The 25,947-nt window shown below is 45.5% G+C and overlaps 1 protein-coding gene across 3 annotated transcripts in view; it reads right to left on the minus strand.

The window, feature by feature from the left end:
* The window catches only part of ARAF (A-Raf proto-oncogene, serine/threonine kinase), a 1,000,066-nt gene that overhangs the window by 105,093 nt on the left and 869,026 nt on the right, over positions 1-25,947 (minus strand). For all 3 annotated transcript variants that reach the window (XM_069647431.1, XM_069647429.1, XM_069647432.1), the window contains exon 14: positions 15,905-16,036. In XM_069647431.1, coding sequence (XP_069503532.1) covers positions 15,905-16,036 — 132 coding nt within the window. The remainder of the gene's footprint in view (positions 1-15,904; positions 16,037-25,947) is intronic.

Here is a 25,947-nt window from a genome sequence, read left to right on the forward strand (position 1 = left end):
GTTTTTCGTCCGAAGGGGCTCCGGGAGGTGGGAGAAGGGTTCAGTCGCCTTTATCTGCTTTTGGCTACTTTAAGTTATATCTTTACCCACCACTGCAGGATCTGTTGCAGGATCGTAGACGGGAGCTCTGCGAGTTCACGTTTTCACTCCATGCATGCTGGTCAGGCCCCCCTAGAAAGTTGATACATCATAAATATGCCAGAACTAGATTTCAAATTCAGTTTTGATAATTGGAAACGTGAGCAGTACCCCCTGATTCAATTCTTACTGAATAGTTGTTCTACTGAGTTTATGGTTCTCCCCAAAAGTAATGTGCATCGTATCATGCTTGCTATTTTTGCATTTATTCTTCAAGCTTATCCTGCACTTGTTAGAAGAGATGTGGATATCCACACATTTTTACAAGATCCTAAAAATGGCCCTATAATAAGGGGGTTGCTAATAGCAATCGTAGAGGAGCTACTACAAGTAACAAATATACACAATTGCGGGAGCACTGTTTTTCCTTCCTTAAATTTAGAATAGCAAAAAAAGGAATCTTGGAAATGGTACAATTTCAGAGAATGAGCACACTCAAGAGATACCAGAATGGAACAAGTGGTGGGATTGATATGTTGGTTTGCAATACACACATGCACAGTTATGCTTTGAGTTGTGTAATTGTGTTTCTTATGATTAATCTTTTCTATTATTATGATGCAAAAGCAGCAGAAGTTCCTTTCATTCTCCCCACTCCAGGAACTCATTTTGATTTACCCATTAACAAGGAGTCAAGGTCTGGATTGTTTTCTGCCCAGAGCTGAGAGTTATTTCCATGGGCTGCTAACATTTTAAGGGGAAGGTACAGGAGAAGTGCAAGACTAAGGAGATGGACTGTGATAAAGGGCTATGATGAAGGACTAAGGGTGACAGTATATGATAAAGGAGGAGGACTAGGATGAAATGAAGGTCTATGCTGAAGAAAGGTTGGGACAAATGATTATCATGAAGGGGGAGGGCTGGCATGAAGCACTATGACGGTGAAGGACTAGAAAGAAAGACTGGGACAAAGGAAGAGAAGAACAGTTACTCTCTTACCTGGTAACGCTCTTTCGATGGGATGGTCCGACGACATATTTCATATCTATGACAGTAATCACCACAGCTGTGCTGCTTCGGAAAATCTTTCGGCGTCTAATGTCAATACGCCATCCTCGAGAACCTCCGTCGAGCCGACATCACTGGATGTTATAAGTAGGACGCACGACGCCCGCAGCCTCTGTTGTAGTTTTTTCCCAGAATGTATGGCACCAATCTACTGCCAATATGACCACAGAAAGCCTTGCGGAAACATAAGCTGCAATCGCATAAGAAATTCTGTAGCTGGGAAAGCAGGGAGGGAGCGATATGGAATACGTCGTCGTAGTGACGTACAAAAGTATGGACCGAAGCCCAAGTGGCTGCATCACAGATGTTACGAATAGGAACACTCCTCTGCAGGGCAGTAGAGGCAGCCATACCCCTAGTCGAATGGGCCCGTAAGCCTACAGGAGGATCCTTACCCACCAGGCGGTAACATTCAGAAATTGCCAAGATAATCCATCTAGAAAACGTTTGCTCAGCCACAGCTTGTCCCAAACGCCTTCCAGCGTAACCAATAAAGAGCTGATCATCCACTCTGACCCGGGACATGCGTGAAATGTAGAAACATAAAGCTCTCCTAGGATCTAACCTATGGAGTCTCTCCTCGTCCTTACCAGGATGCGGAGGAGGATGAAATGCCGGAAGAACAACCTTCTGGCTCAAATGAATTTCCGACACCACCTTCGGAAGGAAGAACGAACTCGAAGGACAACCCTGTCCTTATAAAACACAGTGAAGGGTGGCTTAACTGAAAGTGCATGTAACTCACTCACTCTGCGAGCGGAAGTGACCGCAACTAAAAATACAGTTTTACGGGTTAACAGTCTCAAAGGACAAGAATGCAAAGGCTCAAACGGAGGACCCATTAGAAACTTGAGAACAAGGTTCAAATCCCAACCGGGCACCTGGAAAGGTGACGGAGGGAACACATTAGTGAGCCCTTTCAGAAACTGAGAAATTAAAGGAATTTTAAAATAAGAACACTCCTCAGACGACCGCTTAAATATAGACAGCGCCGCCAGGTAACCTTTAATGGTACCCACTTGCAAGCCCCTGTGGGCTAAAGAAAGCAAAAAAGACAGAACCACAGGAATGTCACATGAAAAAGAATCCACATCCTTAACCCTGCACCAGTCGCAGAACTTTCTCCAACAGCAACAGTACAGGGACTTTGTTGCCGGCCGTCTGGCCGAAAGCAACACCTCCATCACGTCTTCAGGGAGGTCCCAATCCTTATACCTCAACCTTTCAGAAGCAAAGCGTGAAGGTTGAGGGATCTGATCTCTGGATGGAGAACCTAACGCCCCTCCCGTGAGAGCAGATCGTCTCGGTAGGGAAGACAACATGGAGGGCAGATGGACAAGTCGAGAAGGTCCGGGTACCACGGCCTCCTGGCCCAAGCCGGAGCAATGAGGATCATCCGGGAACCAAACCTCCGCAGCACCTGCGGGATGACGGGGACTGGAGGAAACGCATACAGCAGTGAGAAGGACCACTCCACCACGAACGTGTCTCCTAAGGCTCCTCTTGGAGGAAATTCCCGCGAGCAGAACCTTTCGCACTTCCGGTTGACACTGGAGGCTAACAGCTCCACTTGTGGGGTCCCCCAAAGGGCGAAGATCTCCAGGAGAATCTCCTGAGCCAACTCCGACTCATGAGAGATCGCGCTCTGCCTGCTCAGAGCGTCCGCCGTCGCATTTTTGTTTCCGGCCAGATGAACTGCCGAGATCGAAATTTCCTACTGGATGGCCCAGAACCAGAGCTGCATCGCCTCCCTGCACAGAGGAAGTGACCCCGCCCTCCCTTTTTGTTGAGGTAGTGCATGGCCACTGTATTGTCCGTCAGGATCAGGACATTCTTTCCTCGCACAGTCGGCAGAAAAGCCCTCAGGGCAAGCCTGGCGGCCCTCAGCTCCAACAGATTGATATGGAGCCTGGATTCTGGCGGAGACCAACGACAGCTGACTGTCTACTCGTTGGCATGAGCTCCCCATCCCGTAAGGGATGCGTCCGTCACGATTGTCACCTCCGGCCAGGGCAGCCAAAATGGAGCCCCCTCATCAGATTGCCTTCGTCGGCCCACCACAGAAGGTCCTGAGGGACCAAGGGCAGCAGCTGAACGGGGTCTGACATCCTGCCGGAGGACTGCGACCACTGGAGCTTGCGAGCCCTTTGCAAAGATCTCATCCGCAACCTGGCCTCTGGCACCAGAAGAATGGAGGATGCCATGAGGCCGAGCAACCTCAAGAACTCGAACGCTGGGAGACTCTGAGTATGTTGAAACTTGTGCACCATCTTTGAGGGAGAAGCCCAGCTTGTGAAGGGAGTCGCAGGTGACGGACAGATGATCCCGGACTTGCTTGAGAGAGCGTGCCCTGATCAACCAATCGTCCAGGTAGGGGTAGACGTGAATCCCCCTTTCCTGAGATGCGCTGCCACAACCACCATGAGCTTAGTGAAGACCCTCGGGCGGAGGTCAATCCGAACGGCAGGTCCCGAAAGAAAGTGCGAGTCGCCAACCGCGAACCTCAGGTACTTCTTGTGCTTTGGATGGATCGGCACATGAAAATAAGCGTCCTTGAGGTCGAGAGACACCAACCAGTCCTGAAGCTGAAGGGCCTGGAGGACTTAAGAAAGAGTAACCATCTTGAACTTGTCCTTCCTGAGGAGCTTGTTCAAACTGCGAAAGTCCATGATGGGTCTCAATCCTCCGTCTTTCTTCGAAATAAAAAAATAAGGGGAATACCATCCCATGTTCCTCTACGCTACAAGCACCAGTTCTATAGCGCCTTTCTCCAGCAGGGATTGAATTTCCTGCGCAAGGAGCGGATCCAGACCCTTCAAAGAGAGGTTCCCTGGTGGATTGTCGTGAGGCCTCTGCAGGAAAGGAAGACAGTAGCCGTGGGCTATGATCTCCAGAACCCACACATCTGAAGTAAGGGCACGCCACGAGATTCTGCGCCAGCCTTCCCCCAACCGGAGAAGCATGTGCCTCATGACTAAGCTGAAGTGGCTGCGGCAGTGCCTGAGGGCAAAGAGGCAACTGCTCGCGCGGCCTTGGCACCTCGAGTACCTTGTTTTCCACCTCTGGCACTCCTACGGTTGCCCCTTTGACTTGCAGCTCCTCTCGATTTACTAAAGGACAAGTAATATCGAAAGGAACCTCCCATCCATTGCTGTCCCCTAGGACGAAAAGGCGAAGGTTGGCGAACTGTAGCGCCCAACTACTTTGCTGCAGCTTTGGAGGTCGGCAACCTCTCAAGACTCTCGTCAGCCTTCCTGCCAAAAAGATGGTCACCATCAAAGGGCATGTTGAGGAGCCGGGCTTGCACATCAGGAGCAAAACCCAACTTCCGCAACCATACAAACCTGCGTATTATGGTGCTCGCCGCCATGGACCGGCTGACGCAATCAACCATGTCCAGACCCGACTTAATGGATTCACACATGGCATCCTTGCCATCCTGCACGATAGCAAGGAAACCGTCCCGTTCCTCCCATTTTGGGAATGTGATAAGCCGCTAGGGAAATACAGTTCCAAAGAGTGTGCGTGAAACGAGACAAGGCACAAACGGAGTTGGCAGCCTGAAGCGCCATACCCCCAGAAGAAAATACCTTCTTCGCCCAGCCGCCAAAATATTTGTCGTCCCCATCAGGAGGGATGGTAGGGTACGATGCCTGCTTTGCGGGGGCTGCAGCCACCTGCACCACCTTATTCTCCAGAGTAGGGTGCGTTGTCAAGTAGCAGGGGTCGCCACTGGCTGGGCAATATTTCTTCTGCAAGGACTTGCTCACTGCCGGGAGACTCTCCGGAGAAGTCCAAGCCGCAACCACCCTTCTCTGCAAGGCCATATGGAATGGCAGCACCGGGTCACTTGGAGGACCTTGGTCCAAGATATCAGTCAGGTCATCCTGCTGAAAATCCCGAGGGGGGGTGGGGGGGGCAGACCAACCCCGGTGTTCAGTGACCCTCGACATGAGGCGCCGATATGAAGATTCAGCATGTGTGCCAGGCTCCGGCCTACCAAACTCCACCTCCGGAAAGGTGTCTAGACCACTGGCGTCGTGCAGCGACTGACGCAGGTCCTCAAGTTGACTGTGACCAGAAACAATGTCATCAGGAACCAATGCAGGAACCTCACCTTCCTCAGACCCCCTCATCCACCTCAGAAATATAATCTAGAGGCTGGAAAGAAGGTACAGAAAAAGGCACAAAGACATGTTTAGCCTTAGCCATCGCCTTTCTTGGGGGTGCCACCGTGCCACGGGTACCTCCGACAAGGCTGCCTCGAAAGCCGTCAAGGGCGTCGATGGATTGGGCGTCGACGTCGAGCGTGGCGCCGACAGCTTCGCCGGCGTCGACACAGGCCTCGAGGGCAGAGCCCCGAGCGTGTCTCTCGACAGCCTGGGTGCCAATGGCGTCGACGACTTCCTAGGAGGTGGGGCCTCGAGAGAGTCCATTGACGACCTCAGCGCTGCCGGCGTCGATGTCTTCTTCGAAGACTTCACAGAATCTCGCGGTCTCGATGGAGTCGAGGTCCGGGAGCTGGAACGGGCATGCCTAGAGCGACCATCCTTGTCCGACCAGGACCTCGACGACTGCTCGAGCCCCTGAGTTTGACAAGCGGTGTCTCTAGCACAGCCTCGACTGGCATCCTCAGATGGCGCGGCCGGACCGGAGCCCTGCGATTGAAAAATCGCCACCATCTCCTTTCGGAACAAATCCCATTCCTCCGGAGTGGAATGCTTGTCGGGACAAGCTACCCGCCGACGGGCGGAGTCCTCGGAAGAGGACGGAGAAGGAGACCTGTGATGCCGCTTCCTGGAGTGCCTCGAAGAGGCAGAGGAATGGCGGGACCGACGCACAGACCGAGAACCCCCAGACTCACGACGACGATGCGGAGAGTCGCCCCTCGAATCGTCCGTTGAAAGACCAGTGGAACACGACTTCCGGGGCTTGGCCACCTTACCGACCAACAGCTTCTTCTTACGCTCCCGCAAGGTCTTCGAAGTGAGCGATTGGCAGTCGACACAGTCGTCCGTATCATGGTCCTCCCGAGGCACCAGAGGCAAGCGTCGTGAGTATCCGTCAGGGACATCTTGGACCCGCACACCCGACACTTCTTAAACCCGGACCGCGGGGTGGTAGAAGCCAAAGACATCATATTCGATAGCAATGAAGAAACAGGTTCGAAGAACCGAAAGAACAGGATTCAGTAGAATCGAGGCGAGCTGAGATCTCTGAAGCGATCAAGTCCGCAGAAAAAACGGAACTGAGGCTATGGGCGTCGTGCGTCCTACTTATAACATCCGGTGATGTCGGCTCGACAGAGGCCCTCGAGGACGGCGTATCGATGTCATCGACGCAGGACGCAGAAAGATTTTCCGAAGCAGCACAGCTGTGGTGATTACTGTCATAGATATGGAATACGTCAGAGGACCCAATCCCCTCGAATTAAGGACTATGATCAGGACTATGACGAAGGGGTAAGTACTAGGAGAGAATACTTTTTGAGAACAAAAAGCACCATGAAGATCTACAAGAAAGTACTGGGACAAAGGACTAGGATGAAGGAGAATGGCTGGGCCAAAGGACTATGATGAAGTAGAAGGAATTTGATAAAGGACTCTTACAAAGAGCTAAGACGAAAAACTTTGAGGAAGGACTTCAAGGAAGGACTTGGATGAAAGACTATGATGAAAGAGAAACACTGGGACAAAGGACTACAATGGAAGTGAAGGATTATGATGAAGGACTATGACTTAGGAGAAGGACTAGGAAAAATGACCATGACGAAAGCAAAAAGCTTATATGTAGGAGTATGATGAAGAAGGACTATGGTGAAAGTCTATGACAAAAGTGGAGTACTAGGATGAAGGACTATGGGTGCCAGAGAAGGGCACAGACGAAGGGAACGGCTATGATGAAAGAAAGATCATTAAAAAGCAGAAGGTCTATGACAAAGGAGAATGGCCAAGAAAGTGCTATGGAGGAGAAGGACTAGGGTGAAGGTCTACGATGAAGGAGAAAGACTGGGTTGTAGGTCTAGGACAAAGGCCTATCATGAAGAGGACGGATTAGGGCAAGCAGCCCTGCAGATAACGTGCGTAATTAGCTTTTTTATGCATGAAATTATGGCAAATACACAAGATTTAATTTTCTACTGCGTAAAATTTGATTTATTCATTAAAACAAACATACTTTCCACCACTAGATGGCACTGTGGCGTTTCTTTTGTCAGCAGCATAGCCTTTCTTACACATGATGGTGAATTTCCAACTGAAAGACCAAATCTGCGACAGCCAAGCGAGCAACACAAAGCATGCACCCTTTTAAAATGTGTTCATACCCATAACATCTAATAGTTTGATATGCTAAAAAGTAAAGTTTGCTTTGATGTCCTAAGTTGAATATTCTTTAATAACCATACATAACATGCTGGAAGTTTGTGACGAATCTCCAAACCTAAGTGAGTTTAAGGCACAACTTATTTTTTGGGGTGATTTTAAAGTGCTGAAAATGCAGTGGGTAAATCCAGGATGTTTTGCCTTTTGCACCTTCTAGTTTTCCATGCAGGATGTGGAAAATAAGGTACAGTGATATTTTGGCAAAAAATTCTGCTATTAGGATTTACATGTTATGATGCTTTACTATGCAAGTAAACTCTATAGGACATTATTATTGTAGGTTTTGACACCCAAAACTAAAGGTTTTGTTCCAAGTAAAGCGCGAAACAAGGAGGCCAAGCCCAAATTGAAAGAGTGGGTTAAAATCCCAGCTTTGCTGTTTAGCGTAAGTATGTGATGCTGGGCAAATAATGTAATCTCATTCTGACTTCAATTGCAAAAATTGGAGTGCATATAAGTTTACACCATTACAAAAGGACAGTTTTAATAAGTGTAGGGACACATTGGTGTATACTGGTGCTCCTCTGCTAGTGCTAGTGGCTCCAATCCTGCTGCATAGAATTGCATTATTGCTGCACTGGCCCTCCCCCATTCTTGTAACACTGGATTTGACAGGCGGACATAGCGTCACCAGCCAGTCAGTGCACCAGAGATTCTAGTATAGCGGACTGTGGTAGAACCAACATTACATTTTCTCCCCTGTTGCTCCCAGCCACTGAAGGTGCTTGGGCCGTCCAGAGTACTGCCCCCCCCCCCCCCCCTCTGCAATGCCCCGTTATGCTAGGATATTGAGTCTTTCATTGCACACCTTCTGCCATTTTCACACTTTCTATGACCTTCAGGTTCTGCAAGAAGTGAGTGTTTCAAACTCAAAGGAGAGGGCAGTTAACTGATTGTAACATTGAAGCTGCACTATAATATTCTTATTACAATGAGTAATGAAATAATTGGAATTAGATGCCCCTACACAAAAAGGTTTGCCATTCCTCCACAGTCTCTGAAGTTAGTGACTCCCCCAACATTTGAAGGGTTGGCCCCAGCCTACATTTTAGCCTAGGTGCACCCCTGGATGTGCGCACTTGCATTTTGATAGGCAGGGAGGTGAGGGAAGTCTTTCCCCCAAACTGGCGGTGTTAAAGTTTTACTGTGTGTGCTCAGAAAAATGTACTTTAACAAAACGCAGTAAAACTTTAAAGCTGTTACTTTCAAGAAAGTCTTCCATCACCTCTCTGCATATTGCGCTTTAAAATATACTATTCAATAGTTGTTCCCCACACCAGACCATGGGAGGAGTTGGGTAGAACAGTGGGGGCAGAGCTCCAAGTTTGCCCTGTATTTTCTGAAGTGGCCCCTCCCATCACGACTTAATTCCCCCTCCTGCCCCCCAAAATGTAGGTTTTGTTGTGCCCCTGTATGGGCGAGAGGTCAGGTAGGTCGGCTTACTCTCACAAGCCGCCAGCCACCCCCACCTCTCCCCTCAAAGTGCTGAAATAAAGAGGCAGGAGCTAACACTTCTGCAATTATTCCTTTACTTGCTGCCCGTTGTAAACCTGCTCTGTAATGTATAATTTATAAAGTTATGCTGGCTGTAGTAAGACATGTGCTTGCTGTTGGGCTATACCACGAGGAATGGGCCATTACCCCCATGGAGGTATGAACGGTTCCATTAGCCTGAACTGAATATATTTGCCAATACCACATGCAGGGAGGCCATGTGCAACTGGTGCATGCAGAAAAGAGATGCTCAGTTAGCATGTGCAGAGAGGAGATGTGCTGCTGCATGTGTACGGAGGCTAGTCCAATTACAGGTCGAAAGGGAGTATGTGTTCTTACATAGCGCTTTTAGCCAAATTCCTTCTGCTGTTAAGCACTGTGGTAACGGTTATTATTCCATTTCGAATGGTACTTCATTTATTACAGCAAAACAGAGCAGAATGCCAGGGGAGCACTGTTGGGCATTGTGGTGGGGGCTGGCGAGGAAATGTTCGAGTCAGGCTGAATAAGGAAAGGCGAGGGGGAAAATCGGGTACATTTGGCCCCAGTACATTTTGTCAATTTCCAGCACTGATAGTAACTTGTGTGAACGGTCATTCTTCATTGTTCATTTCTTGTAAGAAAGAAGTGACTCCTCTGTGGTCTTCCCTCTTCGCCACACCCATTAAGGGCTGCGTCACGTAATTGGAATTTGGGAAGTGCAGGCCGCCCTCCTGCCCAGTAGCTTTCCACCCTTTCTTTGGATGCAACGTTTTAGCCTGTGCAGAAGGGAGCCCTGCCGTTAAGACTGACAGAGAGGAGATGTGCTGTTATAGCATGGGCAGAGGAGATGCTACATTAGCACTCACAGAGAAGAAATGTCCCCATAGTACGTACTTATTAAAGATGTGTAATTTGCACGTGCCATGGAACAGAAGGGCAAGCATGCAGAGTCGAGATGTGCTGTTAGCATCTGCATTTACAGGATGTGGAGTTTGCACATGCTAACTGCACATCCCGTCGCTGCACAGGATGTGCAGTTAGTACGTGCAGGGATGGAATGTGCAGTTAACATGTGCAGAGAGGATACGTCCCATTAGCATGTGTGTAGAATGCATGTTGTTAGCATGCACATTTCTGTGCACATGCGCGCTGTTATCACACATGTACAGAGAGTTGTCCCACTAGTATGTGCGGAGATGCACCATTAGCAGACAAGAAGAGATGTGCCAATAGCATGTGCAGAGAAGAGATTGGAGGTCACTATGGGTAGAGATATGTCCTGTTAACATGTACAAATATCAGGCTTGCTAAACAGAACATGTTCTATCAATAAATGAAAACAATGTATGCCATTAGCATATGTATAGAGATGTGCTGTTAGCATGCGCACAGTGTAAAGGTGCAATTTACACATGCAAATGACACATTTGCTCTTCAAATACTAACAGCACATCTCTGAAAATGCTGAAAGTAGATGTACCTTTACCATGTGCACAGAGTGCGTGGCATACTCTTTAGTATGTGTCAAGAGGAGATGCTTAGCTAGCATGTTCAGGGAGGATATATGCCATTATCAAGAGGAGTGATGTGCTGTTACTATGTGCCCGGACGGGATGTGCTGTTTGCATGTGGAGTGAAGGGCTCTGCACAAGCCAGACAACTTTGATCTACAACGCTTTTGGTCTATGGGTCTGATTTTACGTATGCATTGGGTGTATGTGTTGGATAAGCTTTACTCTCTTGCAGAGGAGAAAACTCATTTTTACTCTCTTGAAATTGCATTTACTCTCTAATTTGAAAAATCATGTGTAAAATACTCCCACCTCAAAATATGATCTGAAGCACTGAGGGCAAGGATATGCTGAGGGAGGAGGACTAGGTTGAAAGTCATTAATATATACTGGCAAGACCTCCTTGAATAAACATCGTCAAGCTATTGCACCTTAAAAGTGCAAATCTAGAGGGGATCGTAGCTTTTCTGTTTTTGGTCGACGTTTGTGGAACTCTCTTCCTCTTTGACTATGTTCAGAAAAGGATGTGCGCTGTGAGAAACCTGAGGGTGTTCTCACAACTACTGCCCTTGGATCCCCTATACAGGTGACCAGGGAAAGGCCATTGCTTATGGATCCTGCCCCTGGGGATGGGCAAGTGAGGGAGGACCACCTAAATAAAGGGTCCTTGGGGACTGGAAGTGGGATGCCCTTAGGTAAGAAACAGTATTCCACATCTTCCTTTCAGGAGGGAACGCCTATCCCAGAAATGGTTATGGGATATTGTTCACCATGTCACCTGGTCTCTAAGAAGGACAGGAGATATTATCCCAGATGTGTGTGTGTGTGAGAAGGAGAAGGACTGTGGATGAGGTACCTTGGGACAAAACACAGTATCCCCCTTATGCTAGTATCAGCCTACCAAACCCTCCCCCCGATCTTTATCGGTCATTATAAGGCATTTCCCCTTTATTCCTCTATTGGGGTGCCTAGCAGTACTATGGCGAGGAAGAAACAACTGAGAGTTATGAACAGTACAGACTTTCCCCAATCTAGTACTGAGACGAGGAAGAAGCAACAGAGTAATGGACACCACTAACTCTCCACCACTTTGGTACTGGGACGAAGAAGATGCATGAAGGTCAGGCATGTCCTTATAATCAGTCAGGCAGCCCTAATTAATGGAATACACCCACAGCTCATTAATGGAGCACAGGTGTATAAGAGGTGGACTGCATAAGCACAATAGCAGCATTAAGGCAAGATGAAGATACAACAGAAAGAGCCGTGCGAGAACATAAGAAGCCGAGACATTGACCAAGATCCCAGTAGTCCTGCTGGTTTGACCTTGCAGGACAGAGAAACTTCGGAAAGGAAGGTGGCAGCAGGCGCTGTCATGGAGCAGAGGCGGAGCTAAGCACGAGAGCCAGCATGTCCTGGACTAAGCACTCAACAAACAGTGTTTCCTACTTGGGGAGAAGCCGCCCAGAGGAAATGTCGGGTTCAGGGACACTAAAACCACCCGGACGCTCCATCGGACAGTAAATACAATAGCGGCCCACGACAGTAAGCAAAGTTGCCTTTATTTTACACCAAATTGAATGAAACAAGCAAAAGTTGCATTTATTGAATACTAAATTGAATGAAACAAGCAATGTGAAAGCCAAATCAGATACGCCTGTCAGAAGAGCTCACACAAACAGGCTCATTTTGTCCAGGTCAAAGCAAGCAAAATGTGGAGGATCAAGTTTCCCCTTAGTAGCTCCATCTCACTGGAATGCAATCCCTCTACACCTTCAGAGCTGAACAATCTTACTGGTCCTTCAGAAAGGCTCTGAAAACTTGGCTGTTCACCTAAAGCCGCAGGAACACTGGCTGCCACTCCCACTTCCCCTCTTCCTTCAAGTTGAATGTACCTGGTTTTAACAGCGCCTTGATGCCCGAGGGTTTTGTGCAGTTGACAAATGTAAAAATAAATAAAGTTACCTTTATTGAACACCGAATTGAATGAAACAAGCAAAGTTGCCTTTATTGAACACTGAATTGAATGAAATAAGCAAAACCGCACCTATTGAATACCGTATTGAATGAAACAAGTAAAGATACATATCTATTGAATACCGAATTGAATGAATCAAGCTAAGTTCCATTTATTGAAAAAGGCAAATATTACTACATTGAACATCAAACTGAATGCAAACATCAAATCTTCTAAGCTTGAACTATGGACTGAAAGAAAATAGAAAACTAAGTTGAATGACGAAACTCTAACTGCAGAATTAAAGTCAAGGCTGAGCAAGTGCTTGTCGTGGAACTGCATTTGAGAAACCACTTGTTTAGTGAAGTTGTGGAGCTGCATTTAAGAATCCACTGGTTTAGCTTAATAATGAACTACTCAAAGAGAGCTTGAAGTTCCTGGTTGCGTGACCTGTAATGGGTGGATCACGTGATCCAAAACTGAGCCTAGACCAGAGAACGCCTACATGTTGAATAAAGAACTGTTGAAAGCGAATGCAAGGTTCCTGGTTGCGTGACCTGTGATGGATGGACCGCATGGTCTAGCAACTGCGCCAAGACCAGAGAACCCCTATGAACTAACAAGGAAACTTAGCATTGGTGTACACCAGACTTGGGGAAGGGAATCCTGAACTGTAAAGAATTGTTGAAACACAGCCTAAAGAAAGCTTCAAGATACTTCTTTTTTTTTTTAAACATGTTTATTTTTGTTCGACACCAGAGAAAAGTAAAGTACAACATACTCTTTCATGACAATCTGTGCAGCTCATTGATCATCTCCTCCCCTACCAACCCCATTCCCATCCCCCCTAAAAAGATACTTCTTTTTGTGACATCCTTTGACATTGAACTTGTGGAAGGTAACCCTGAGACGTGCTGCCCTGGAACTATATTGAAGTTGGGGAAGGGCATCCTGACATTTACAAAAGTGTTGAACTTTATTATTTCAAGTCCAACAGAAAGTAAACTGAACATTGTGATAAACTGGTTGACATTAGGGGGAAAGAGGCTGAAGAGGAAGCCTGAGCTTGCAATAGCTCTGAAATTTATTTTTGTAACACTGCTTTGTTTATGGTTGACATCCCTATACATTGTTTTGTCTTCGCTGTAAGGGCAAGCATAGGTTTTGGACACAGACAACTTTTCAGTTGAACCTAATGACACAGACTTTGCTTAGTTTCTTTAGGTAGGAAATCCCACCTCAGCATAGAAGTTAGGCCTTTCTCTATCTTGACATTTTCTTTAATAAAAGCCTTTTTATACATTTATATTTTTATAATAAGAAAATGTTTCAGAGCGCCCATAGGGCAGGGAGGGAGAAATACATTACAACACAATATTTAAGAACAAAGGGGGAGGGACAAACCTACTATGCCCTGTGAGTATTCAGAACATTCAAGTGCAGAAAGGGAAGAGGTGGTAAGTGCTGGGGAGTCCGAGCTCGAGGAGAGCCATAGACAAAGTGCTAGGAATGTTCAGTGCTACGTGGCCTGGGCCGCGGGAGGTGCAAGTGCAAACTTCCAGAGCGGAGGGTGTGCAGATGCTAAGTGCTGTGGATAGACAGGAGCTGGGTAGAATTGGTATGGAGGTCAAGGCCCTGGGGATGCATTAAGGCCAAGTACACTGATTCAGCAACTGTGGGATTAGCAGAGGAGAGAAGGGGGGAAAGAGGAGGAAAAGAGGAAGATCTTAAGGAGCTTCCAGAATTTGAGAAGATCCTGCTCAAGGCACAGGGGGAAGGGGAGGCTATTCCAGAGGAGGGAGCCCACAGAGAAAAGTGAGCCACCTCCTGCCCTCAGTTTAGCAAGATTAAGTTGAAGATAGTGTGGTCCCTGAGCCCAGGCCGCCTTGTGGATGATGCAGAGGGATTTGAATTTAATCTGTGCAGCAACCGGGAGCCAGTGAAGACTTTTTAGTGCAGGAGAGATGCAGTCCCTGGGCTTAAGGGCAAGGATAAGTCTCGCTACATTGAATCTGTTGTCTGTGTCTCCTTCCATGATGCCAATCTCACAGCGCCCATTTTGATAACAGCTGAATACCTACTTTGTATCCAAGATGAGCTGATCCCCATGTTTGCACGGATTAGCTTTCAAGTGTTTCCATCTATGCCTCGTACAGTTAGGTCTGCTTGGTGCCCGTTATAATTTCTCAAAAATACAAAAACTCAAAGGTCTGTGATGGAGGAGAAAGGCAAAGGTTGAAAATAAGGAAGAACTAGGTAAAATGGCTGATTAAGCAGAAGGTCTGGGATGAAGGATGAGGATTATGACAAAGGCGAAAAACAATGAAAAGGCAGACGGGCGGGCAATGACTTATGAAGGGGAAGGACTAGAACAAAGGACTATGTTGTACTAGGAGGAGTGGGATGAAAGACTGATGAAGGAAAAGGACCAGGATGAAGGAGGATTTTCACGAGAAGGACTAGGATTAAGGATTATGATAAGGACTGCGACTAGGAAAATGACTAGGGCAAAGGACCATGATGAAGGCAAAGGACTAACATGTAGGATTATAATGAAGGACTAGGACTAAGGACTGCGATGAAGAGAAGAACTAGGACAACATCCGATTAAGGAGAAGTACTGAAACAAAGGATTATGATGAAGGACTAGGCAAAGGAAAATGATGGAGGAGGGTCTGGATTCAAGACCGACAAAGGACTAGGAGACGAAGGCTGTGATGAAGGAGGATTTAGACTAGATTAGAATTAAGGACTATGATGAAAGAGAAGGACCATTGAGATGGAAAACGTAGGTGATGAAGTAAAAGGACTTGGATGAAGGCCTTTGATGGAGAATGACTAAGACAAAAAAGGTAGACTATAACAAGGAGAAGAAATATTACAAGGCTCTGACCGAGAGGCACTATGGAGACGGATTAGGATGAAGAAGGATAATAGCTAGGATTAGGATTAAGGAGAATGAAATAGGACTATGATGAACAGATATATTTATTTATTTGGATTTCTAAAGCACCTTCATCAAGACGCTGTACATTAATAAAATGGTACAAAATGTCATGAAACGCTGAAAAATAATGAGCAGTGAACAAAAAGGAGAGAGACCAAGATGAAAACCCGAAAATAAAAGCATAGCTGTTTAGGATGAATAAACCACAAGGACAAAGAAAGTCAATAATCTGCAGGAAATTGGCAGTGCAACAGAAAAATGAATGTGGCAGCTTCATAAATGTGGGACAAAATCCCACTGCACCTTCTTCAAACTATCACAGAAATTGATCGGAAGGCCAGGATGTTATAGATTACACTTCAAATGTTAATGTGTTGTTTGCTTCTTTTACTGTTTTTTGAGACCGATTTATGGTATACAAGAAAACCCTAATGATATGAAAATGCAATATTGTCACGACACCCCTTCACCCAGCAGTTCTTACCTGGTCTCGGTTGTTGATGTTGGAGTAAGGCAACATCCCTGTCATGAGCTCATACAGAACCACCCCATAGGCATAGCAGTCAGACTGGAAGCTATATGGATTGCTGTCTTGCATTCGTATGACCTCTGGAGCCTGGAAGAGCAAAAGGGAGGAAGGTGTACGTAACTGACAACTTCAAAATAGTGTGGAAATTAAGAGGCATTAAATAATCACAATTTTGTTCAACAATTCAGGCAAAGATAAGATGGCATAAGAGGTCTTCTGGCACATCAAGTATGTCCATTTTCATATATGCCACACAGGCACTACTTGGTGTTTCGAACAACATCGAAACAGACCAAATATTTACCAGGATATCATCAAATTCAGCTTTTCTTTATGGGTGTCACGTTTTTCCCAGTGGTGGAGAAAGAAGACCATACCCACTGCAGCAAGGTAATGGTTTGCATGGCTTTCCTCCTAATGTCAATGGAGAAAAGCAATTGCGTATTGGTGCGTTCACCCTGCTGATTAAGCTCAATCCCCTAAACCCAGGTGTGACCCATCTATGTGTGTGCTTAAGTGTTGATATCAAGGGCACACAATGGTAGCTGTATCACTCAGATTACACTTATTTAGATGTTATAAGAGAGAAGATGCACAATGGGGGGATGGACAGAAAAGCCAAAAAAGAGGGACGAGATGAGATGAACAAGTTACTTACCCCTGGTAACGTTCTTTCGACTGGATTTTTCTCCCACATATTCCTCATCTTTGATATATTCAAGTCTGCTAGCAGCTTGCTCCTGAAACTTTTTTTGTAGAGTCGAGTGTGGTGCAGCGTTAAATCTTGGTCCTTGACGGCCACCGTAGCGTCCTTTGTGATGTCGATGCAGATATATATTGGCATGCGTGCTGACTCTTAACTCAGTTCTTAGTTTTTTCCCCTCCTTAAGTAGCATGCTGCGTTTCAGGAGATGGTCTTGGCGTTGCGAGAAAGGAAGGTGTAAAACATGGAAATTCTAGGCAAGAGGGGATGGATGGGAGGGCGATTAGGAATAAGTGGGAGGAACATCCTGTCGAAAGAACGTTACCAGGGGTAAGTAACTTGTTCTTCCAATGGATTGTGTTCTCCCACGTATTCCTCAACTTTAAAAGACTCCCAAAGCAGTTTGAGTTTTTGGCAGAGCAGGGTACTAAGAATTTACTTTATTTGTTAATGTTATGGTGGACAGCTTTGCCAAATTTAACTTCCTCTCCTGAAAAAGAATCTACACAGTAGAATTTACTAAACGTATGCAGGGACTTCCATGTTGCTGCTCTGCAAATGTCCCTCACTGGTACACCTCTTTCAAGAGCCGATGAAGCAGCCACTCCTCTATTAGAATGCCCTCTTAGACCTTCAGTTGAATCCTTGCTAGCCAATGAGTAACACTAGTTATACATAACAATCCATCTAGAAGTAGTCTGTTTTGTGACAGCTAATCCTAATCTATGACCAGCATACCCAATGAAAAGATGATAATCCTGGCAAATATTTGCAGTCCTTGTGATATAGAAACTTAGTACCTACCCTCTTTGGGTCTAAATGATGAAGTCTCTCTTCCTCCTTAGATGGATAAGGAGGAGGATAAAAAAAAAGATGGCAGTGCAATATGTTGTGCCAAATGAAATTCTGAAACAACTTTTGGCAAGAAAGATTACTTAACCCTTAAAACTACCTTATCCTTGGAGAAGGACATGAAAGGCTGTTTGGAAGCTAGAGCCTGTACCTCACTTAGCCTACGGGGAGATGTGATAGCTACTAAAAAGGCAGTTTTTATGGTGAGCATCCTTATAGTGCACGAATATAAGGGCTCAAAAGGAGCTCCCATAAGACCTCTTAGTACAAGGTTTAGATCCCATGATGGTGCGATGAAGCGAGTAGGCGGAAACACATTTGTCAAGCCTTTCAGAAATTGTGGCACAATCAATACTTTGAAAAATGATCCCTCATCCGGAGATCTTTTGAAAATTGAAAGGGCCTCTAAATAGCCCTTCACCGAGCTGAGCGTTATTGGAAAGCTGTGTCGTATAATCCCAAAACATAAAACCTAACAACGTCAGGTAAAGGAAAGAGCAACCAGTTTGCAGAACTTTATGCAGAATATTAAGCTTTGAAACAAGGAATACCTGGTCAATGTCATTTGTACACAGATTCATGGTAATGGACTAGGTACGTGGTTGCCGACGTGGCAGAAGAATGGGTGGAAATCAATTCGAAGGAATTGGGGGAAAAGAACTGTGGCGAGATATCTGGGAAATGCTATCACAAAGTGAGGTAACAGTGTATCACGTGGAAGCGCATTGTACTACTGACTCATTGGAACGCTGGTTCAATTCTGTTGTAGGCAAACACACCGAAATTTCCTCTGTAGACAGAGGCTCAGGAGGCCGATTTGGAGTGTTTGGCAAAGTGGGCACAACAGAAATATGGACACATTTTTATTTCTTTTTTTATTTTATTGCATTTGTTAATATGCCCAAAACCGGAGGTATCACGGCGTAAGTAGCAGGAGAGATGAGGTACTTGCTGGTTACATAGAAGGAAGATACATATTTAATAAAGTAATAGGCAAAGAATGAAGAAGAACAATACTCTTCTCTGCAAAACATGAATGGTTACAGTATGAGAAAGTATATATAAAACAAAGTAGGGTAGCATAGCTAGAGGATTACAGTTGCAGAGGTATATATATATATATATATATATATATATATATATATATATATATATATACAGCAATAAAGCCAGTAGACCCGATATTATGTGCTGGAATCAAGCAGTGGACTTAGATTTTGATGAATAGCCAAGTTGTTAAGAGCTTCTTGAACTGGGTGTTGAACTGTATTTCATTACTAATGTTGGTTGGGAGGGAATTCCAAAGTCGGGGGCTGTGACAGTGAAGATGGAATCATCGGTTCTCGTGTTCTTGAAACGGGGGACATGTGAGTGAGTACTGTTGTTAGATCTCAGGAGTCTGATTATTTTTTGCGTGAGGCACTCATTAATATATGTAGGGTAATTTTGGGTAATGCATTTATGTGTGGTAGTAAGAGTTTTATACAGAAATCTGGCTTGAATTGGAAGCCAGTGTACTTCTCTCCTAGCTTGTGAGATATGGTCCCTTTTGTATGCATAGTGCTGCTCTCAGGGCTTTGTTTTGCAATAATTGTAGTTTGGTCAAGTTTTTCTTGGAAGTACCTAGCAAAAGTATATTACAACAGTCTAACTTAGACAAGATGAGTGCTCTGGCGAGAGTGATGCAGTTCTGTGTGGAGAGAAATTGGTGGCTGGGGGATATAAGTTTAGCTGCGTAGGTTGTCGAGGATGCCAGAGAATTGATGTGTTTGCTCATGGTGAGGCTAGAGTCCACATAAACCCCTAATGTTTTCACTTGGTTGGAGATGGGGATGAGAGTGCCATCTATGTCAATAGAGGTGTAATCTTAGGGCAGTTTTTTTTAGTTGAGTTGGTGATCCCACAATAAGGATCTGCGTCTTTTCGCCATTCAGGCAAAGACTATTAGTTGCCATCCAGCTCTAGATGAGGGCGTAGATTTTGTTTATGGACGTGGTATCTTGTTCTTTATTACCTGTGATTGGAATGAGTTATCAGCAAAGCTGGTGAATATTACTCCCATGTGATCCAATGCTGCAAAGAGAAGCTTATTATAAGCATTGCATAGTGTGGGAGAAAGGCAAGATCCTTGTGGTACACCAAGGGGGACAGGTATAGGATCCGCTGCCTCCTCTCCTATAGCTACTATGGAAGTTCGTTCGGATAAAAACAATTTGATCCAATCGGTTGCATTTTGTGAGAAATTAAAGTTTTTAGATAAGGCTAGGCATAGTTTATCAGGGTCCACTAAATCAAATGCCGCGGACAGATCAATTAGTAATAAAATATATAGTTTACCCGAGTCTCTGGGAGCATCCATCTGATTTTTTAAATCCAATAGTGCTGTCTCAGCGCTGTGTTTATGCCGAAAGCCAGATTGTTTGTCGCCTAATAGATGGTTATTTTCGAGGTGGGCTTGTACTCGGGTATATGCTATTTTATCAATTATTTTAAGGAGAAAGGGGAATGTTGTGATGGGTCTATAGTTAGTGGGGGTGGTGGGGTCTAGAGTGTGTGTGTTTTTTTTTTTTTTAGTAATGGTGTTACCCAGGCTTCTTTAATATCTGATGGGACTGAGCTGGTGCTAAAGGACGCATTAATGAAGCTGGCGATCATATTGATAACTTGGTCTTGGGTGACGAGGGAGGAGGCAAATTGGGCTGCTAAAGCTAAAGTTTCTGATGGGGCAATAGGGTCGATGTTCACAATTTTTGTCCAATAATTTTCTTTTTAGTAAGATTTTATCTTGTAAGGAGTTGATTTTAGATGCTAGGGCGTTCTGAATGGTGGTGCACCAGGCCTTGCTAGCAATGATTGGGCTTGGAGGGGAGGTGGGCGTTTCCAATTCTCGGAGGATTGCTATTAGTTTGTTACTATTTGACGCAGCATTGGAGATACGTAGATTAAGACAGCTAGATTTGTGTGAGATAACTGACTATTTGCACTTCGGTGGTTGGAGTTCTTTTTTGGCTTCCTTGGTGGGGATTTTTCTATTGAGGTACTCTAGAGCTCTTTTGTTTCTCCTGACCTTTATAAGTTCATCATTGAACCAGGAGTTACTATGTGTGGGTTTGGTTAGTTTAAGTGGGGCTACTTCATCAAAGGCTGTTTTAAGACATGAATGGCAAAAATGGGATATACTACCTGGGTTAGGGGTAGTATTTGGTTGGTCCTTTAGTAGTTTGGTGAGGATGGGGGATAATTTATCGTGAGGGAGATCACGCAAAATTGTTGCTAATACTGCGATGGGTGGTACGGAAGGTGCTTCTTGGGAATTGATGGTTGAGACATTAGTGTGGGTAGGTGCATTGACGATTTGGGAGGATTGCATTTCTTGTAATGCAGTAAGTAACGCTGTAGCATTATGGTCATGAAGGTCATTGAAGCCGAGGTTTATGTCACCTAGTAATACGAATTTAGTGTTGGGTTTGAGTAAGTGGGTAATGTGTAGTGGGATGTCAATTTACGGATGATTGGCGGAGCTTGGTGATCTGTAGAAGAGAAGGAAAGGTTGTTTTAGGGTCAGTGGTAAGTTTGAGGGTAAGGAGCTAAAAACCCTCTATTCTGTCAATGCTACAAGCTCTGGACCGTAGGGAGGATTTGGCGATGATGGCTAGTACTCCTCCCACAATATCTTGTCGGTCTGATGTGAGTATAGTGTAATTTGGTGGGATGACGAGCGTAAGTAAGGGACCTGATGCTGGGTGTAACCAGGTTTCAATGAGAGCTATAAACTCTAGTTGGTGTTCCAAATTGCGGTCATGTACTTCAATGGCATGTGCACCTAGGGAACGCACATTCAGTAGAGCACCATTGAAGTGTGAGTTGATATATGCGTTCTGGGGGCAGGGTGTGACTGCTGGGTTCATATGTGGTTTGTTGCTGGTGGACAGTGCTTTTGGCAGGTGGCACTGCAGGTTGGATTGGCCTATTGCTGGAATGAAGTTCTGTTTAATAAGGGTGCATGGTGGGGTAACTGGAGATTTATCCTGTTTCCGAGTGCAAGGATGCGCTGGTGGGAACGTGATGAGAGTCTAAATCTCCTCTTTGCTCCTACTATTGGAGTGGTAGAGGGCAGGATGTGGTCAAGGGTTTTTACTCTTAGTCGTTTCTGGTGCATCAAGGGGGGGGGCGTACATCGAGGGTGGGGTCTAAGTCAGGTGTGGTTGTGCAGTCTGCATGTATAGTGTTGGCTGTGTTATTGGTTATACTGGTGGCTAAAAGGATTCCAGAAGGGAAAGCTGCTGTTTTGGGTAGGGAAGGTATAGGACAGGGTAGAGGGTAGGGCCTTGGGCAATAGACACGGACCAAGCCTAAGTCAGGTATGCATAGGTACCTTTGGTGCAGGGTAAGGAGAGCATTACATTACTAACTTGCTTGTGGTGCATGCTGATATGAGACGTAGCAGAGGAGTTAGAGTGTAAGCTAGCATCCACAAATATGTAGTGGGGTAGACAGATCACAATAATGAAATGAAACATTGCAATGTTAACTTTGCGGGTGCAAAACATTTCCTGTGAAGACAAGGTCTAATGTAATCAATGGGCAGTAGAGTGTCTAAAGAAAAACAAGGTGACAATATAAAGTACAAATGTGTGCAAAATCAATAATGGTATACGGGCGCGTACAGTTTAGTTCCAAACAGACGAGCAGTAACAGAATTAAAACAGGTTCACGTGTTGTACAGCACTGATGGGTACAGGAGTCTAGCTGGCGATATAGAACGGTGACAATGGTCTCTGCATGCAGGAAAATAATAGTACTACATTAGTGGCGTGAGGGTATAGTATATTTGTGTACTGGGCATAAAAGCATAAGGCCAAATCAACGAGCAAAACGAGCCAGGTAGGCCTGACTATCTGTTGGTTGCTGAACGGGTGGGGCGATTAGTATCGGTGATCCTAATAGCCTGCAACTTAGTCAGTTCAGGTGGCTACAGTGTGTAGCATGGTGCAATACGACATGTTTCAACAATGGGATCATAGACAATAGCTGGGAGTGCCTAGTTGCGAAGGGCAAGGCATACATTTATGACTATAAATACTTGTGTGAGCAACACACTAGCGCAGCTTCATGCTGGAATTGCGGCGGCAATGGAGGGGCGGGTCATAAAATGCTGTTTAACACTGAGAAAGAAGTAACACTGGAAAGTCCCTACTATTTGCGTTTGCTGCGAGGTACGCTTACCAAGATGTATGGTCTGACGGTTGATCAACAGAGTTCATAGGTCCTCGGCGAGGTTTCTTTTTGGCAGAAAAACAAGCTGGCAGAGTAGAACACTGTATGGCTGTAACGGCACAGACAGGCCTGTGCCTTTGTAGGGTGCCTTAGTGGGAGGGCCGGCTGACGCCTTCCGGCGAGGCCGAATCCAGGAAACACAACGCTGGACCAATGGGCGGCAAGGGTCGTCTGGGGCAGTTGCTAAGCAACCCGGTAAACAGTGAATGCAGCAGCCATTACAGCGGCGCCTCGTGTGCATACACGGTTAGAAGGGCATGAGAAAGCCAAAATCTCAATTATTTGGAACCTAGGGGGGAAGGGGGTCTTTCAGGAAGGTGGGAGCAAGGTGCAGGTGTCAGATGCATGCTCACACCCCCTTACCCTACTGCACGCTCGGTGCCGATGGATGATGAGCTTCTCAAGAGGCGGCGGCGAGGTTGCGGGTTAGGCTCCTGCCCACCCAAGGATCACGGGATCTGAAGTGGAAGAGAGAAGGCTACTTGCAGGTGGGCAAACACTTGAGGGATTAGTATCCCTTTAGAGGTAGTGAAAACAATAATTTTACAATGTCCTGTGTGTCAGCATCAGCAGCATAGAGCCATCCCTCATATTGTCCAGTGCACTTTAAGAAGAAGTAAGTTGCCGAGTCAAATCTGGCAGATTGATTATATCGGGCCTCTGCCAATCAGTAAAGGTTGTCAGTATGCATGTACAATTGTGGACACATATTCTGGATATTTGATGGTACTACCAAGCAAGGAAGCTACACAAATGAACACTATTAAATTGTAAGATCACATTACGTCATATTACAGTGTACGCTTGCAAATCCAGAGGGATAATGGCTTGCACTTCAAAGTTAAGTTGATTCAGGAATACTGTCAAGAAAAGAACATTGAGTGGCATTATCATGTACCTTATCACCCCCTCCCCCCCAAGTGGCTGGTTTGATTGAACGAATGAATGGTTTGCTGAAAGAACAGTTGCACAAATCATGCAAAGGCAGGCTAGCAGGCTGGTGTGATCGTGTATTTGATGCTGTTCAGATTTTGAATAATAGACCATTGACCGAGAATGAGACACCCTTGATGCGAATGGGGACACCTGCATTACAGATGCAACCAAATTCAGCTGAAGAGACTTTATTGTATTGGAAGATAATGCCAGGTGCTTTAGCTCCATACCACACAACCCCAGATTCTGCAGGGGTAGACTTGCATTCTCATCAAGAAATCAGGTTAGAACCAAGAGGTATAATAGTAATTGAAACTGGGATTGGAGTACAGATTCCAGCGGAAAACACAGGGATTGATTGCCCCTAGATCTGGATTAGCATGCCCCTAGATCTGCATTAGCATTGAAGGGCATGCAAGTACTGGGAGGAAAAACAGATGCCGATTACAAAGGAGAAATTAAAGTCATTTTAATGAACAGTGGAAACAATCCATGAAGGAGATAGAATAGCCCAGCTGATTGTTATACCTGTCAAATTGTCCATGATCAGAAAGCAGGAGCCCACTACGGTGTTAACTATCCCTGGTGACCATGGTTTTGGCTCATCAGACAGCATGGTACCAGGTGCAAAGATGTGGGTAGAAAAACCAAGTGGCCGTCCGTGGCCACCCATGCCCGCGGATGAGTCCGGCAAGGACCAAGTAGTTTTGGTAATGGGGCCTGGAAAAGAGAAATGGGAATATGTGCCAGCAGACAAATGCTACTTAAGAGAAAGATTATCAACAGTTATATGTCTTTTCTAGGTTTGCCCTGTAGAACCTCTGCCTGGCTGGCGTAATTGTGATACTAAATGGACTCCGTTCAGGAGGGCTAAGCGGCACACTACAACAAGGTGTTGTATCGGTGCAGCCAACAATGTAGGTCTGACGATGATGAAGAATGATGTTCAGAGGCCGCCCGACGCCAACCCATTAGACACAACATGCACAAAGAACAGGATTCGCAAATCATTGAGAACACGTTAGGTACAGGTTTAAGAAACCATGACGCCGGCTGGACAGGAGATATATTTAACACGGCAGGGGTATTCGCTGACAATTGCCCAAACAGAGAACATGTGGGCATATATTGCATGGAAGGTTTTGAACATTTCACATTTCTGTTTCACTGACGTGCACAATGTAGGAGATGTGCTGACCACATGCATATTAGCGATGCCAACGCCTGCATCCATTTTGAGACAGATTTGAGTTATGCATAATGATTCTCTAATGGAGGATTCCGATGTGCAGCAATCGCTCTCCATTTCCGAATATTGCAGGTTTTGCCAGGAAACAGACCAAAAAATGGAGAAACCTTACACAGATAGTAACTAACAATGTCACTCAAAGCGATGTTTCCCATCATATGACTTGTTAACCAAGAGAGGTTGGCAAATGTCAACAGCTGAATGTAACCAAACAAAAAAACCAAACTGTGTTTGAGAAGCAGTTGTCTTCACGCACTCCAAGCGCATGCACCAATGTAAATAACATAATGGCCTATAATCATACAGTTGCAGCAGCTAGTCATTTGAATCATGTGAAACCTCCGACAGGATGGCTTATTTTCGTGTGGCAATATTACATATACTTATATTCCGGCTAACATTTTCAGAGGACCATGTGCTTTAACACAACTTGGATTAATGAGGTTTTCTTTGCAGCCAGTTACATCGAATGAGAAGATCGACTTTTAAATCGGTAGGAATATCCCAACACTGGGATTCAAATATTCACCTGTATTTGTATTTGTATGTATAGCGCGCCAAACCCTGAGGTATCTGGGTGCATTATTCCAGTTACATTTGTACAAGATATTGATACAGGTTAGAAGGTACTTCTACAGAAAAAAACATCAAGATAATATTTACAACATGGCATTTTACATGAGCAGGAAATAATACATGACATTATGTGCAAGCCGGAAGGGAAGCGACAAGTTGAGCCATCGTAGTTAGTTGGTTTCAAGGGTGGCAAGCCATTTTTTGTGATTGTTCTGAAATGGGGGAGAGCAGGTAGAATCGTTATGGCAGTAGGTTAAGAGTTCCAAAGTTTGGAAGCTAATACAGGGAAGCTGGTGCCTCCAGATTTCTGGCGATTATACCTTGGGACTTTGAGGCAGTGAAGTTGGGCGGATCTAGTGGGTCTGGACGACTGGTTTTTGGTGAATCTGCAGACCAGGTAGCTAA

The sequence above is a fragment of the Ambystoma mexicanum genome, chromosome 2q, assembly GCF_040938575.1.
Source record: "Ambystoma mexicanum isolate Mex_15411 chromosome 2q, UKY_AmexF1_1, whole genome shotgun sequence".
In the NCBI taxonomy this organism is placed as follows: Eukaryota; Metazoa; Chordata; class Amphibia; order Caudata; family Ambystomatidae; genus Ambystoma; species Ambystoma mexicanum.